The sequence below is a fragment of the Miniopterus schreibersii genome (assembly GCF_964146895.1).
Source record: "Miniopterus schreibersii genome assembly, chromosome: 18".
NCBI classification, from domain to species: domain Eukaryota; kingdom Metazoa; phylum Chordata; class Mammalia; order Chiroptera; family Miniopteridae; genus Miniopterus; species Miniopterus schreibersii.
This window is the reverse complement of record NC_138121.1, coordinates 15942475-15960456: the sequence shown is the minus strand read 5'-3', so window position 1 is coordinate 15960456 and position 17982 is coordinate 15942475. Positions and strand designations below refer to the sequence as shown.

The 17982-nt window shown below is 39.9% G+C and overlaps 1 protein-coding gene across 4 annotated transcripts in view; it reads right to left on the bottom strand.

The window, feature by feature from the left end:
- WWP2 (WW domain containing E3 ubiquitin protein ligase 2) overlaps positions 1-17982 on the bottom strand; it is a 108381-nt gene that overhangs the window by 85570 nt on the left and 4829 nt on the right. For 2 of the 4 annotated variants that reach the window (XM_081118394.1, XM_081118395.1), the window contains exons 2-4: positions 11256-11340; positions 4554-4701; positions 4094-4215 (exon numbers count right to left, since the gene is read on the bottom strand). In XM_081118394.1, the coding sequence (XP_080974520.1) occupies positions 4094-4215; positions 4554-4701; positions 11256-11325 (340 nt within the window). In that variant the 5' untranslated portion in view covers positions 11326-11340. Of the gene's footprint in view, positions 1-4093; positions 4216-4553; positions 4702-11255; positions 11341-13594; positions 13617-16449; positions 16639-17982 lie in introns of those variants that run through there. The other 2 variants (XM_081118396.1, XM_081118397.1) reach the window with 2 other exon arrangements.

Below are 17982 nucleotides of genomic sequence, written 5' to 3'. Positions count from 1 at the left end.
ACACTAGGTTAGAAGACACTATAGGAAAAGATACCACTAAAAATAATAGCTAAATCATTTTTAAAATTAAAAGAGTCTACCTAAAGATAACTTCAAAATGATCCTAATGAATTTAGAGACATCCACATTCCTGAGTAAAAAGAATCGGTATGGAAATTCTCCATAAAAGAACTTTACAAATGATAGGATTCTAATAGAATCTCAAGGGATTTGAGGGGAGGAAAGTAGAAAGAGGGAAAAACTTGACAAAATAATTTAAGGTAGCCAGTTCGATCCCTGGCCAGGGCACATACCTGGGTTTCGGGTTCGTTCCCAGGTCGGGAGGCAGCCAGTTGATGTTTCTCTCTCACATTGATGTTTCTTTCTCTCTTTCTCTCTCTCAAATCAATAAAAACATTTTTTTTTTAAAAAAATAAGGAGACTTTAACTATAAGATATTAAAACATATTATAATGTTACAATAACTAAGACAGAGTGACTTTAAAACAACAAATGAAATGGCAAGTCCCTAAACAGGCCCAAGTATACATATGTTTTTAATATATGCTGAAGGTAGTATATCAAATCAATGGGGAAAGAGAGGGGTGGCTCAATAAGCAGGGTTAAAGCCATCGGCTAACTATTTAGGAAACTTAAACAGCTCCCTACTTACACTGCGCACAAAAATAAATTTGTTTGGATGAAGAATAAAACGTGACAAACTAAAATCACAATGAACTAGGAAAAAATAGCGATGACTATGTACCTGAGCTCAGAATGGGGAAAGCGTTTCAAAGAATGAAAGAACAAGCTGAAAACACACAAAGGGTGACAGATTTTACTACAAAAACTTTAAAACACCTCTTTGGAAAAAGGAAAAGAAAACCCACAAAACTAAAATGCAAATGAAGCCCGGTGGGGCAGGACTCTGTGGTTGAGCACGGACCTAGGATCCAGGCGATCAGGGTTCGATTCCCGGTCAGGGCACATGCCCGGGTCGCGGGCTAGGCAACCGATCAATGACTCTCTCATCATTGATGTTTCTATCTCTCTCTCTCTCCCCCTCCTTTCCTCTCTCTGAAATCAATAAAGATATATTTTTAAAAATTAAAAAATAAAATGAAAATGAAAATCTGGAAAAATGTTTACAAATTATAAGACAAAGAATAATAGCCTTAACATATAAAGAGCTCAGGTAGCTCAGTTGGTTAGAGCATCTTCCTGATAAGCCAAGGTTGTGGGTTCGATCCCCAGTCAGGACCCATATAAGAATCAGCCAATGAATGCATAAGGAAACAACAATCAATGTTTCTCTGTCTCTCTCTCCCTTCCTCTCTCTAAGAATCAATTTAAAAAAATTTTTAAACACATATGAAGAGCTCTTTTAAAACTAAAAGTGAAAACTGAACACTTCAATATAAAAATGAGCAAAGGATGGGCAATACACACACTTTAAAACATTGAATTGCCTTCAATAAATCACAGAAAAGGTAGAGTGAAGGTGGGAGTACTTCATAGAAATAACCAAATGCAACAAGAGCACCTGGCCCAAATCCAGATTCAAGCAAACCAGTTTTTAAACAACACTTTGAGACAAATCATAAAATTGAATATAAACTGGATGATAAGTAATAATAAGAAATTCATGTTAAAATGATAGGTGCGATAATGGTATGGTAATTATGTAAGAAAATGTACTGCTTTTAAGAGATGCATGCTAAAGAATCTAGGATAAAATGCTGAGCCATCTAGAATTTACTTTAAAACACTACAGCCAGAAAATAAAGGGATGGAGCAAATCTGGCATAATGTTAATTATCAAATAGGCAAAAAAATCTTTTTCTTACAAATGAATCCAACAAACGCCAAGGTGCAATAGAAACCAGCCATCTCAGCTACTGCTATTGTGAGGGTTTAATTGGTAGAACATTTCTGGAGGGTAATCTTGGAATATGTGTCAAAAACCATGAAAAATGTTTAAACCCAGTAAGTTCATGTTCACTCATTTATCTCAAGCAAATTTTAAACAATGGGCACAAAGATTTTAAAACTTTCAAGTCTATCATAGCACTATTTGTGATGTGTGAAATACTGAAATCTATCCAAATGTTCAATTTTTTACACAGCCATCTGATGGACTATTACCAGGCAGTCATGAAAAATAGAATTTTGGAAGAAAAATTAAAGCTATTTTGATATATTTTATGGTTCAGCGGCTATGGAAAAAAGTATAGTGGTTCCTCAAAAACTTAAAAGTAAAAATAACACATGATCCAGTAATTCTACTTCTGAGTATGTGTCCTTGAACGGGTGCATAAACAAAATGTGGTATATTCATACAATGGAATATTACTCAGGCTTTAAAAAGGAGATTCTGATACATGCTACAACATCACTGAGCCTTGAGGACCTTATGCTAAGTATAATAAGCCTGTCACAAAAAGCAAATACTGTAAGATTCCACTTATATGAGGTACCTAGAGTAGTCAGAGTCATAGAGACAGAACACAGAATAATGGGGTGTTGAGAAAAGGGAGGAAAAGGGAAGTTGGTGTTTAATGGGTACAGAGTTTGAGTTTAGGAAGAAGAAAAAGTTCTGGAGATGGATGGTGGTGATGGCGGCACGACAATGTGAATGTACTTAATGCCACCGAACTGTACACTTAAGAATGGTTAAGATGGTAAACTCGACGTTATGTATATTTTATAATAATTAGAAATAAATATATAAAGATACTTGATACATTTTCAAGAGAAAAAGACATGCTGCAAAATATTATGTTCATCTATGATCACAATTTTGTTTCACTGCCATCTTAAATATTAATATATATTTGCACACAGGAAAAGCTCAGGAAGGTATGTATCAAAATGTTAATAATTATCACTAGGTGCTGTGCTTCCGGGAGAATTTTATTTTCTTTGTGTGCCTGTGTGCCTTTCTGTAATTCCTAGGTTTTCTACAATTACTTTTATAATCGAAAGCAAAAGGATGTAGACTGGACAAATGAATAAGGAAAGAAAAGGACATGCGTGTTGGTCGCCCACAATTATATTTCCAAATGACATAATACATATAATACACCTTGAGAATCAAATCATAAAAGGCAGCCTAAAGTTTGGGAAAATAAAAACCAACTCATAAAACAGAGCATCAGGGAGTTCCCTGAAGAATTAAAATAGAGACATATGCCTGGTTTTAAGCATTTCCCACAGCCAAGGTGGGTTCACCACATCTCTGTGTGCCCAACAGGGAAGAAAGACCCAGGGGAGCCTCCAACCCCACCGGAGTGGCCCATCAGAAAGGGCAGGCTCAGAAAAAAGGACTGGAATCAGTGCAGCACTCTCCCCGGGACTCAACACTCCCCACCCCCACACCTCTCTTAAGCTAAATCCACTTTCAGAAAATATTTTCTAGACAGCAGCTTCAAGAGAAAAAGGAGCCTTTCTTTCTGTGCCATTCCCTCACCACATATGGTACTGCTCTGAATAGAGGCTTTTATGAGGGAGGGTTCAGATACCACAGCCACGGTTATGCCACTAACCACAAACAACAATAAATAGATGTTAGGGTTTAGATTTCCATGCAGCAGAGGTACCCTGAATAATTATGATAGAGCTTCCATCACAGTCTAACATCCAATAAATGTTTATTGAGCGCCTGCTAAGCACAGGGCACTATTTGTAACAACATCCCACACCAACACGCACACACCCACACATGCAGTGGCTTTGTTCTGTTCCAGGACTCAGACTAGGAAAGCAACGGTGTAGACTGGAGGTATTGGACAGTTTGATTTTACATGTCCCACATCTCCTGGCTGGGGAAAAGAGGGCCAGAGGCAGAGGAAAAACACTGATCCTTCTGAAGGATCAAGGGGACACAGAGCTGCATCCCACCACTATGGCCCCTGGAAAAGGGGGCTGAATTCTGCAGAAAGAAGCGTTCAGCCTTCCTAAAACTCCACAGACAGCATCCGTGGGGAGCAAGTCACTGCAGCCTCTGGTCCTGGAGGAAACGACATCACCAGCTTTACTGGCCATGTTGAGAGAAATCCATGCCTGCAAATGCTTCCCCCCACTCGAGTAAATGAATCACATCAGCCATACGTACTTTTGCCCCCATTGTTCTTCAGGACATTGGAGAGGTTGACAGAGGCGGTGCCTAGCAGTTCATTTCTTAAGGTATGGCAGCTCCAGACCTTCAAATCTAAATGACTCTGGGCCGTGACATTCCTGGAAAACAAATACTTGATTCATCACATCCAAGCAGGTCAGCCACTCTTAATGCCTTAGAAGAAAACAGGTATCGCTGACAACTGGGGGGGAGGGACCCCAAACAGGAAGGCACTCACATAACCTCTTCCCCCCCACGGCTGACCCTGTAACCATCTAGCTAATAATGAACACTTATGAGCTCAGTGGTGTGGAAACACTTAAAGAGAGGCACCTCAGGTACCAAGGCAGAAGAGTCAGAGGCTCCACGGGACACCTGGATCTCCCACCACAACCCCCTTGGGGCGCCTTCTCTTTCCCCATGTTGCTGCATTCAAAGAGAAGGGACTTTCTCTTACAAAATGATGATCTCATTCCAGAGAAGCTCAGAGCTCCCGATTCGCTTCCCGGTCTTCTTGGTCTCACTGGGGAGCCCATCCACTGCCACCTCCACAAATGAGTTAATTCGAGGTTGGCGATTATGCACCTTGGGCTTTGCTGACACCACTGGATGAGAAAGAAAGAAAAAGTCAAGGATGAGACAGAGGGCTCCCAGCTGCCCCCATGTGGCAGCTGGTCTCACTCTTGTTTGCTGCTTCTTTCAAAAAATAAAATTTGTTTTTTCCTGATTCTAAGAAGACTTATTTTTTAAAATGTGAGGACACAAAAAAATGGAAAGCATAAGAAACAAAAATCACTCCTAACCTAAAAACAAGATGTTGGTAAATTCACACTTTCTAGACTTTCATCCTTTATGTCCCTAATTCTCTGAAAATTCTTCTCTTCTCAAAATCCATTTTAAAAGGCTGTAATATAAGCCCATTATAACAATATGCCATAATTTAGATAACTGTTCTTTCATGGATGAATAAATTACTTCCAATTTTTTGCTCTGGAAAAATGTATATACAGTATTTTCTTGCATTTCTGAGTATTCCTGCAAAGGATATAAACATTTTTAAAGTTCTTAAAACAGCTTAATTCCTTTCCAAAAAGGGTAAACCTATGTAGATGCCTGTGAGTGCTAGAGGAATATCTCCGTTTCACCAAACACTGCATAACACTGAATACAATGTTTTTTCATTCTTTGCAAATATCATATAAACAAAATTTTAAAATTGGTGTAAAGATAATAGCTAAAATTTACTGAGTACTTTTTATAGATACTATGCTATGCATACATTTTCTAACAGAATCCTCACAACAAACCCATGAGGCAGGGAATATATCATCACCCCCATTTCACCCAGGAGGAAACAGGCTTGAGGAAGCTAGGTCACTGCCCCAGGCTACAGAGCCAGGGAGCTTTGAGCCAGGATGTGCAACTGGGCAGCCCGATTACACCATGCTGTGTGTGCCATTACCAGCCTTTGCTTATTTGTTCTAATGCTTTCCTTAAATTACCAGTGAGACTGAATATTTTTTCCATGTGCTTGTTAACCATTTGCATTTCCTCTTCATGTGGCAGTGTTTCTGATGTTCGCTTCAATCCTATGCCCCAAATCAGAGTATGTTATAGACATTCCTTACCCATGATGGCAAGACTGTCCTACTCTGAGCTCCCCTCTGTCAAGAGTAAGCAAACCTCTCCCCCCCAGGCCCTTCTGAGATGTGGCAGACCTGTAAGGGGCCACAATCTGGCAAAGGACAAACCCACTTCTACATCTTTTTTAGCAAAAGCTCTCTTCTTCAGGCCCAAAAGAAGAGCAGAGAGAAAGTCAAAGAACAACAATATCAAAAGTTGTGGCTAAGATTCCAGAGCAACAAGGGATAGTACAATGAAAAAAAAAGTAGGGGCCCAGAGTAGAAAAATGAAATACTTTACACATAGACCAAGGTTAACTGAGGCCACCTGGTGGTGTAAGAGAAGCTATGCATGCAGGCCCTTAACTAAAAATAAAAATAAGTCAATAAATAGGGACTAATTATAATTAGAGTCCTATAATTTTGAACTGGACAGTTTCTTTGAAGAGGACAGTTCAAACCTCTTACTTAATAATTTGGCAAACTAAGATCCAGGGAGGTGAAATACCACATTGAAAATCCTAGAGCTAGTCAAAGCCAGAGCTAAGCCTAAATTCAAGGCTCCCGGCTCCCGGCTCCCAGGCCAGTTCTTTGAACCCTGCTGTGATGTTTCCCTCTTTTGTCCTCTAGCTTTTTCCCATGGGTTTTCCCTACCTTTTCCTTTTTTTTTTTTTTTTTTAATTTTTACACAATTTCAGCAGAGTTTTTAGAAAGGTTACAAGAACAGTATAAAGAATTTTTATAAACCTCTCACCCGGTCACCAAATATTAACTTTTTACTCTGTTTGCTTTATTATTTTCTGTCTCTCCCCTGACTTTCTCTACACACACACACATTTCTCCCTGAAGCTCTGCGGATGAGTTGTAGATGCTGTGTCCTTTACTCCTAAATACTTCAGTGTGTGTTTCTAAAAACAAAGACACTTTCTAATATAACCATAGCATAATATCAACACTGGCAAATTCAGCATTCTTTAATACTATTATCTAATGGACAGACCTTGTTCAAATTTTGCCAATTGTCCTGTCAAAGCCCGTTATAGCAAAAGAGAAAAGGGAGTTTTTTTCTAATCCAATCTAGGATCACATGTTGCAGTTAGTTAGTCTTATTTTGAAGTTCCCAATCTATAGAAAAGTTGAAAGAATAGAATAATTGTATGCTCTTCACCAGTTATCATTCTGCCACACTTGCTTTTTTCCCTCTATGTGCGTGTTTATATGAGTGCTATTCAAGAGAACTTCTGTGATCATGAAAATGTTCTACACCAGCGCTATCCAATGCATTGCCATATGCTACAAGTGGCTATTAAGCACTTGAAATGTGGCTGGTGCAACTGAGGACTTGAATTGTAAATTTAATTTAATTAACTTACATTTAATGTAAGTTTCTATGGGGCTATAGTAGCTACCCTATTGGACCTCACAGAATATAAATACATGATATTTATGTCTACATTTGTGTGTGTATCTCTATATCCACACACTTTTTTTCTGATAAACTATTTAAAGTAAATTGTAGACATCATGAGAATGCAGCCCTAAATACTTTCAGAATGCAACTCCTGAAAATAAAGACATTACTTTCACCTAACCACACCACCATTATACCTAAAAAAATTCAGTTATTCCCCCTATCAATTCCAATATTCATTCCATATCCAAATTTCCTCAATTGTTCCAAACATATTTTTATACCATTTTCCCCCCATCCAGGATCCAATCAAGATGAGCACATTGCATTTGGTTGCTGTCTCCTTAACCTTTTCAAAGTTAGAACGCTATCCCTTCTTTTTCTGTGACAATGATTTTTAAAGACTTTCACCAGCTGTCATCTAGAATATGCCAAATTCTGCATTTTTCTGATTGTTTCCCTCATGATTAGATGCACATTGAACATTTTTGTCAAGAATACTACATAGGTTACATTGTATACTTATGCACACACCAGGGTGTCCTATTGGGGATGCTAAGTTTGATCCCTGGGTTAATGTGGGGTCTGCCAGGTCTCTCTACTTAAAGAAACATTTTCCCCTCTAATTTATAATTAAGCAGTAGGGTGATATGTTGAATGCTTCTTTTTCTAAAAGACAAGCCAAAATAAAGGCATCAAAATACAAGCAAGTTTATCTACAAAGTTTACTTACTGAATGAAATATAAATGCCAGTCTCTTCTACATGGAATCACATCTTCACATAGAATTTAGCTTTTAAGGTCAACAAATAAGGCAAAAATCACATATGGCCAAAATTAAACCCTTGAAAAGCTCTTAGGAAGGCACCAGAATCTAACCTGGCATTTTATCTTTCAATAAGTTTCAAAGAGTTTTTTGCTTTGCGGTGCTTTGTTTTTCAGTGTTTCTAAAGTTAAATATCAGATAAAATAGTTGCCTATGTTTAAGGGCCTTGATGTATTCAAAAAGTATAGCTCAAAACTCAAAGATTACACTATGAAGAAGCACAAGGGTACAGAGACAAAGAGAGGGAACAGCAGAGCAACATCTCCAAAATTACACTGTAGGCTCTATCAATGAAATGCATAGGAGGAAGACCCACCCACAGTATATGCAGAGGAGGAAGACCCACCCACACTATATGCAGGGGAGGAAGACCCACCCACACTATATGCAGGGAAGAAAGACCCACCCACACTATATGCAGAGGAGGAAGATCCACCCACAGTATATGCAGGGAAGGAAGACCCACCCACACTATATGCAGGGAAGAAAGACCCACCCACACTATATGCAGGGGAGGAAGACCCACCCACACTATATGCAGGGGAGGAAGACCCACCCACACTATATGCAGGGGAGGAAGACCCACCCACACTATATGCAGGGAAGAAAGACCCACCCACACTATATGCAGAGGAGGAAGATCCACCCACAGTATATGCAGGGAAGGAAGACCCACCCACACTATATGCAGGGAAGGAAGACGCACCCACAGTATATGCAGGGAAGGAAGACCCACCCACACTATATGCAGGGAAGAAAGACCCACCCACAGTATATGCAGGGGAGGAAGACCCACCCACACTATATGCAGAGGAGGAAGACCCACCCACAGTATATGCAGGGAAGGAAGACCCACCCACACTATATGCAGGGAAGGAAGACGCACCCACACTATTTAAATTGTTGTGTGTTTCCTTCTCTTTCTCCCCCACCATTTTCCTGGATGGGAGTATCAAATCTCTATAGATTAAATGCATATATAATGAGAAGCACCTATATTATCAAGCTAGCTCTTTCCACACTAATAAAGAACTTCACATTGAAGAAAGGCAATAGGGAATTCTGTTAGAAGTCAGTGGATGTTCCTCAATAATATGGGCCCAAAATAGGGACCTCAGGATGTCACCAGGTTCCATGGGCAGGATTCTGTTTAACGGAGGATAGTTAATTTTCGGGTAAGGCAGTAAAGGCTATAGTCCCAAATTCAAAACCCTATCAGTTCACCATAATCTTCTTCTTCCCCAAGAGTGCTGGAGCAGTGCAGCAATGAATGCCAAGAAAAATAATTAAAATGTAACATGACTATTTTTTAAAAATCAATAACTCAATAACAGGCAAAGACAATGAACAGGCAATCCACAGAAAAGAAAATACAAATTTCCCCTAAATGTATGATAAGATGCTATACATCGCTATCAGTAAAGGAACCCACAATAAAACTATGTTGAGAAAACAACTTTTTACCTTTCAGGCTGGCAAAGAGAAAAGTCTGACAACACACTGTGTTGGTAAAGATAGGGGGAAAGAGGCACACTCATATGCTGCTAGAAGAGTATTCCTCCCAAGGAAGGTCACCTAGCTCTCAAAATTACAAAAATTCATCCCCTCTGATGGATCTTGGAAGGGACACAAAAAGAAAGGGATAATGCTGGTTTCCTCCAAGCAGGGCCACTGAAGGGCTGAAGGAAATAAAGAATGATGAAGTATGTGAATATATTAAGTAAATGAGTAGCATTTATATTTCAAAAATAATAATGAAAAACATTGACAAGAAACACAAGTTTGCGTTGGGATGACCATGTGGAGCAGCCTGAGCTCAGATACGGAGTGCTGATCCAGCATCCCCCGCATCTCTCAGTCCGTGACTCTGCTACAGAGCTAAAGCTTCTGAAGCAAGTCTTTCATGCGGGCAATTTTTACTGAGGGCGTAATATATGGTAATTCTTCTAGTCATGGAGGTATCAAAAGTAAACAAAACAGACAAAAAGCCCTGTTATCACGGTGCTTACATTCTATTGAAGGAGACAGTCAATAAATGAAGTACATAAAAGTATGTATTGCGTTAAATAGCGACAAGGGCTGAGAAAAAAACTACAAAGCAGGGAAGGGACTAGAAGCAAGGAAGTTGGGGGTGGGGGTAGGGGAGGCTTTAGATGGGGAGATCAGGATGACCAGGGTGACCTTTTTTCCTTTTTATTGAATTTATTGGGTTGACACCAGTTACCAAAATTATACAGATTTCAGGTGCACAGGCCCAGATGTAGGAATGTGCCTGGTAATCAATGAATAGCAAAGAGGCCATGAGGCTAGAGATGAGTAACTGTGGAAGAGTAACAGGAGATGAGAAACTGGGGTGTGTGGGGGATATCATGTGGGATCTACTGCTTCTACTCTGAGTGAGATGGAAAGCCCTTGTGTTTGAGAAAAGGACTGACAATAGCTAGCTTACATTTTAGCGAGAGCACTAGCTGCTGTGTGACCAACAGAATGAAAGAGAGCAAAGGGCAGAAGCAGGAAGGCTTTAACCCAGGGCTGAGATGGTAGCAGCCTGTGGGACGGTGGGGATGGTGAGAAGTGGCTGAAGGCTGGATGCATTTTGAAGATCGATACAACCAGATTTGCTGACTAGTTGAACACAGGATATGTGGGGGGAAATCCAGAGCTTAGTTCCATACATGTCACATTGTTAGGTGATTACTAAACATTCAAGTGGAGATAAACAAGTGGGCTATTGGGGTTCACAGGAAAAGTCAAACTAGAGATACAAATGTGGCAATGATTTTATAATGGTGGCATTTAAAGCTAGGAGGTTGCATGAGATCACCTAGGGAATGACTGTAGATAGAAAAGAGCCCTAGGGCAGGAAGAAATCACCATTTTAGATATTTTTTGCCAAAAAATTCCAGCTACAGTCCTGGCCAGTGTGGCTCGGTTGGCTGGGCATCGTCCCATGGTTGCTGGTTCAATTCCAGGTCAGGGCAAAGGCCCAAGTTGCACGGCTCGGCTCGATCCCTGGTGGGGGCATGCAAGAGGCAGCCAATCAATGCCTCACTTTCACATTGATGTTTCTCACTCTCCCTCTCCCTTTCTCTGTCTCTAAAAATCAATTTTAAAAATCTTTTTAAAAAAACAAAAAAGAATTCCAGCTATAATGTGACAACCCAATGAGAATGAACAATTACACTCATAAGCCATTTCACAGAATTTGGCTCTCCAGACCAAGGTGTGGTATAATTCTACCTCTTCCCCACAGACTGGGCTGGACCTCAAATGACTACCACTTCACACAGTGCCACTCACCTTTCAAAGTAAGCTGAGACTTCTCAAAAGGCAGGGCCACTCCTGCCCGGCTGGAGCTGGCAGATGCCATGTCATCACCAGGAAACTGCAAGACAAACACAGAAGTAGGTTTAGAGAATATCTGATAAGAGACTTGGGAACTGGACCAATTTTAATATCTGAGTTTAAAGAGACAGAAGGAAGAAAATATAAGCCTCAAAGGAACTGTGACCATGCTATTTCCAGCAGAGTAGTGTGTGTCTGAAAAATAATGACTAATGAACCTGAATAGGTCTTGAATAGCCTAAGAAAACCACTATTATATCAAAGTCTGGAGGAGGGAGAGCCTAATATAACATCTCCAAAAAGAAAGTCACAGTTCAATAATAAAAAATCATCATCATTTAATTTGTTTCATGGACAAAAGATCTAAATAAAGAGTTATCCAAAGAAGATATACATACAAATGGCCAATAAGCACATGAAAAGATACTTGATGTCATTAGTCATAAGGTATCCCTGTCATTCCATCTTGGCTAGAAGTCTATCTTGTACTTTGAATCGATCTTTTTACTCAATATATGATTTTGCTACATTGTAAACTGTCACTTAGAAAATGCTGGTTCACTGAGTTATGCAGATATTTCAAATGTCATTATACAATATCAAACTGTATTCATTTCATTATACAATATCAAAAAAATCACATTTGTGAATGTCACCAGTGATCCTATCAGACAAGCCTTTAAGTACTGGGAAGCTGTCAGCTCTTGGTGGTAGATGTAAGTATTCCAAAATTCTAATTTTCACTTAAAAACTCATATTTTATCATTGGCAACAGATACTGTCAGTTGTTTTCCTTGATGTGACAGGCTCACTTCATTCATTTTCAATAAAACACTGCCAAATATTCATATCTAGTAACTTCAGTTGGTCTGTTAGTTTAAGTAAAAAATGGTATTTCATGAAAAAACTAATTCAGCTCTCAATTCAAACAATCACACAAGTGCTTTTTCTCAACACAACCTGCATACCTCAGGATGCAGCAGACGTGCTCCAGGCACGTCCCATTTCATCACACAGAGTATTAAAGAGATATGTGCTCAAGAGTCAAGACTTAATAAAATTAATTTGTACTGCTTCATCAAACACATTCTTTAAGTGAAATAGGCTTTCTCTTCTTTTTATTGCATGTGCTGTGGTGAAGAACACAATGACAACAGCACAGAGTGGCAGCACTGCCCTGATTCAAGCTATGGCACCAGTAGCTTTAGTCACCTTCGTTTTTTACATCATTGGTGCAAATATGACCACAGTGAAAAAGGAAAACAAAGTTATTGTAAAAATAGCTTTGATCTTGCAAAACCCTAAGAGTCTCAAGGGGCCACCAGGGTCTGAGGACCACACTTGAGAACTGCTGCTGTAAAAACATATAAAATTCCTATTCTATTTAACATCATTAATACCTTCCTCCATCCTATTTACATCTGAGCTCTCCTCCTAACCTATCTTGAAGAGTTGTTCAGCTTTAAAACATGGTTATTAACTCACAATATTACTCTAAGAATGAGAATTAAATGTAGCTACAGCTAAGTGACATTAATTTTTCATAGCCAGAGTGAAATAATTTTTTGCCCCCCTCAAAAAAAGAATTTGCGTTATTTATAAGATATATCCAGTCCAAAAAAGTTTAAAGTGACTAGTTTTTTCTGGACTATTCCATACAGGCATTACACTTCCATCTTCCTTGGGGAACAGCAGTGGAACCCTCTGAAATGTTATCTAGAACAAAAGGAATACAATGCTGACACTGCTCTGACCGAGATCTCTAGAGACCAGACCGCTACGTTATTAGACACAATGGTGAAGTCTGTCCTCTTACATGACAGCATCTGACACACTGATCACCTACCTTTCTTCCTTGAAATGCTTTCTTCCCTTGCCCTCCAGAACACACCTGCCTGCTTTTCCTCCTGCCTCTCAGGCTGCTCCTTGTCCCCTCCTCAGTCTCTAACCATCAGTGTCCCATAGCTCAGGCCTGACACCTCTTCTCTTGGTTATCTCACCCTGTCTCATGGCTTTAAATACCACCTATTTGTGGACAATCCCAGTGGGGTGTGTCCAGGAGAAACCTCATCCTTGAACCTCAGACCCTCTTTGTCTATTCACAAAACTGAATCTGATATTCCTCAACTCACACCCCTTCCCTCAAAACCTGTTCCTCAGCTAATGACAACTCCTTCCATCGAGTGGCTGAGGTCAAAGCTCTAAGGCTCGCCCCAGCCGGTTTGGCTCAGTGGTCAGAGTGTGAGCCCACGGACTGAAGAGTTTCAGGTTTGACTCTGGTCAAGGGCACGTACCTCAGTCACAGGCTTGATCCCTGACCCCGGTCAGGGCACGTGCAGGAGGCAACCAATCGAAGTGTCTCTCACATCAATGTTTCTCTCTCTCCCCCTTCCGCTCTCTCTGAAAAGAAATGGAAAAAATATCCTCGGGTGAGGATTTATTAAAAAAACAAAAAACTCCAAGGCTCATTCTTGCTTCTCCTTTCCCTCTCACACCCCACACTGAATAAATGCTATTGGCTCTACCTTTAAAATATGTCCAAGTTCAAACACTTCTCTCCACCCCTACTGTCACCACCTTGATCAAAAGCACCATGATCTCTCACCTGAATCATTATGTTTGCTGCTTTTACCCTTTGCCCTTTCTGTCTAATCTCTAAATTCAGCAGAGTGATTTTTTTTTTTAAGTATGTAAGTCAGATCATATCATTCTGCTGTTCAAAACCACCTAGTGGCTTCCTGTCTACCTCAGAGTAAAAGACAAAGACTTAAAATGGCCTTGGAGGTCCTGAGTGATATGCTCCCCCAACCACCACATGCTTCTCTAATCTCATCTCCCATTTCTCTCCCCCGCTCACTCTCTCCTGTGAAGCTACACGGGCCTCTTCTAATGCCTTGAACATGCCAGACATGCTCCTTCAACAGACTTCTACCCCTCTGTCTAGAATTTTCTCTCCCCAGGTGTCCACATTTATGGCTTATTCCCCCACTTATTCCTTCAGGCATTTACTCCAAAGTTGCCTTCTTAAGGGGCCTTCCTTGACCACCCCTATCTATCTCACCTCTCTGCACATTAGTACCCATCCTTCACTGGTACTTTTCCTCCTTAGCATTTATCACTGACATGATTCCTACTGTATTGATTTATCGTGTTTGTCTCTCCCCTATAATATAAGCTCCATGAGGACTGAAATGTGTGTCCCATCTGTTAGCCCTGTAGCACTGTCTAGAATGGTGTCTGGCCCTTAGCAAGAACTCCATAAATATTTATCAAATGAATGAATTTGAGCATTTATTTTCTAAAATTTTAAAGGATGGTGTTTTGACTCCCTTAGGCTAAATTTGTTTTGGTAAAGCAATACAAAGATCAACTCTCTATCAATCAGATTAGCAAGAGATGAGAAGTCTAACAGTAAGTGTTGGTGAGAAGCCTCATAAGCCAATTTGATGGTACCTGGCAACCACCAGTAGAGTTCAAGATATTGTACCTCCCAGGAATCCACTCCTAGGTATTTGCCAGGGAAAATCTTCCAACCCATGCAAAAGAAGCCATATTCAAAGATGTTCATCACGTAATGTTTATAATAGCAAAATTTTGTAAACAACCAAAATGCCCATCAATGAGGAAACAGACAAATCATGATATATATATAAAATGGAATGCTATATAGTACTTGAAATATATGAATTCCATCTATATGTACATATCCCAAACTAATATGCTAAAATAAATAAGCAAGTGGTCGCCTAAGTATAATATGATGCCATTGGCACACACTTGAACTTACAAGAAACAATTGCATATATACTTGTGGACACACATAAATAAAATAAAAGTACAGAGGCATGGGTGGGAAGGAACCACACCACTCAGAACAGAAGTTATCTCTACGGAATTGGAGGGTGGAGCAGGGGAACTGGAGTGAGGACAGAGCCCAAGGGAACTTCAACTGTATCTGCAACATTTTATCTTTTAAAGAAAAAAATTCTAAGCAAACATGGCAAAATGTTAATATTCATTTAATCCAGATGGTAGTTTTTATGACTGTTTGTTATCTATTCTCTGAACCATTTCATATGTTTGATCTTTTACATAATTTAACAATAATTTTAAGGGGGGGAAAGATCTTATCTTGAGTAATGAAGGAAAGATTAATGATTATACTTAAAGCCTAGGGGCTTTTAGTAACAGAGGTTAAAGCACTAAAAGCTGGAAATCCATTATTTATAGACTTTAAAAATAAAAGAATCTTTAAAATCTTCATATCTACTGGGACTCTTTCTTTCCTGAGACAACTTGACTAAGGGTAGTTTTTAAACTGGCTTGTTCTCCTGGGCTTTAGCTGTTTTTAGCCTTTGGTCCGAACTCGAGAGAATCCAAGAGAATAAAACTCCAAGGCCCTACGTGGCCCACTAAATGGGAAAAAAACGGAACCTCTTGATCTATGTATCTCATGGCACCAAAACAAAATCAATCAGATAAATTCTAAAGGAGGCTCAGAATGAAACCAACTGAGAAAGTAGGAGAAACAGCAATAACACCACCTTGTTTTCCTTCTCCAGTGTCTTTCAGAGTCCACAGTTTGCTAATCATAATCTATGTTATTCTGTGGGGCTTTGTCTTTCCAGATCCAATTAGCAAGATATCAATCTGACCTTACAAGGTAGATATCTTTTTTTTTTTTTTAATATATCTTTATTGATTTCAGAGAGAGGAAGGGAGAGAGAGAGGGAGAGGCAGAAACATCAATGATGAGAGTCATTGATCTGCTGCCTCCTGCATGCCCCCTACTGGGGATGGAGTCCACAACCCAGGCATGTGCCCTGACTGGGAATCGAACAGCGATCTCCTAGATCCTAGGTGGATGCTAAACCGCTGAGCCATGCCCAGCCAGGCTCAAGGTAGATATCTTGAACTGTAAAACCATTCCAAACCATGTAAAAAGAAAAATAGGCATTACATAGAAGCAAAGTCAGAATTACCATAAGACCCAGCAATTCCATTTCAAAGTATATACCCAAAAGAATTGAAAACATGTATCCAAACAAAAACTTGTACATGAATGTTCATAGCAGGATTATTCAAAATAGCCAAAAGCAGAAACAACCCAAATGTTCATCAACTGATAAATAAATAAAATGTGGTATACCTGCCCTGCCAGGGTGGATCAGTTGGTTGGAGCGTCGCCCCATACACCAAAACTGTTGCGGGTTCAATTCCTGGTCAGGGCACATGCCCAGGTTGCGGCTCAATCCCCAACAGGAGGCGTGCAAGAGGTGGCCCATCAATGTTTCTCCCTCACATAGATGTTTCTCTCTCTCTTTCTCTCCCTTCCTCTCTAAAAGCAATAAAAACATGTTTAAAAAAAAAAGAGAGAGAAGAAATTATTAGCTAGGATACTTAATTCCTGAGTCCTTCTTATTAGCCAAATTAAGCATGTTAAGGGTCCACCTACTGGTTCAGAATTTCTAGAGACATCCAAAAGACAACAAAGATCTATCATAGCCCCTTTTGGTTAAAATACTTGAAACATCTGAGGTCAAAAAAGCAGGGAGAACATCTTTTATCATATTCAACTGGGAACATCAGAGGAGGCTGAGTAACATGCGGTGGGTGCCTTGGTACCAGGTGGTGGAGGATAATGGCTGCTTTGCCTGCACTACAACCTTAACTTGGCATTCAAAACAGGATTGGCTAATTCTTTATTTTTATTATTATTTAAATATAATTCATGGACCATAAATTCACCCTTTTTAAGCAAGTAATTCGGTGGTTTTTAGTATAGTCACAGAGTTGTGCAACCATCACTATTATCTAGCTAGCTCCAAACACTTTTGTCATCCCAAAAGAGAACCCCATACCCATCAGCATTCTTCATTCCTCTCTGCCCCCAACCCTTAATAACTACTAATCTGCTTTCTGTATCTATAAATCTGCCTATTCTGGACATTTCAAGTAAATGGAATCATACAATATATGGTCTTTGTGTCTGGCTTCTTTCACTTAGCACAATGTTTTCAAGGTTCACTCACGTTGCAGCGGATATCAGTACTTCATTCTTTTTATGGCTGAATAATATTCCATTGTATGGACATGCCACCTTTTGTTTATCCACTCAACAATCGATGGACAACTCAACATCTGGGTTGTTAGGATGGGTTGGTTCTTAAAGCCAGGGGGCTATAATGGCCACAGGCACCTTCAGAAGGCAAGCAGCCAGCATTCGGACTGCGCCCCTTCTAGGCCCCTTTTATGCACCCTGTCCAGTCCTGAGCCAGGGTTAGTCTTTCAACAAATGCTCGCAGACACATCTGTGCGAGGCTCTGGAATACAACGGTGAATGCCATGGAGCCCCTGCCCTCTGGGAGCTCAGATAGCTTGTTTTGAGGGGCCCACATCAATAAATCCTCAGAGAACTTTTGGCAAGAGAAAGCAACCACACGTCAGATAGCTCCTGATCATTCTTACTACCCAACTTCAGCAAGAACCTTTCAGACCAGTCAGTCTTTCAGAGGCAAATAGGTTTAACTGTTCACTAGCCTTTGAGTGATACTGGACAAGTACCATACCCTCTCTAAAATCCAATTCCTCATCTCTGAAATGAACCTAAATAATAGTACTCACCTTACAAGCTTACTGTAGGGATTAAATGAGTTCAGCTAAAGCAGCCAGCGCATAGTAA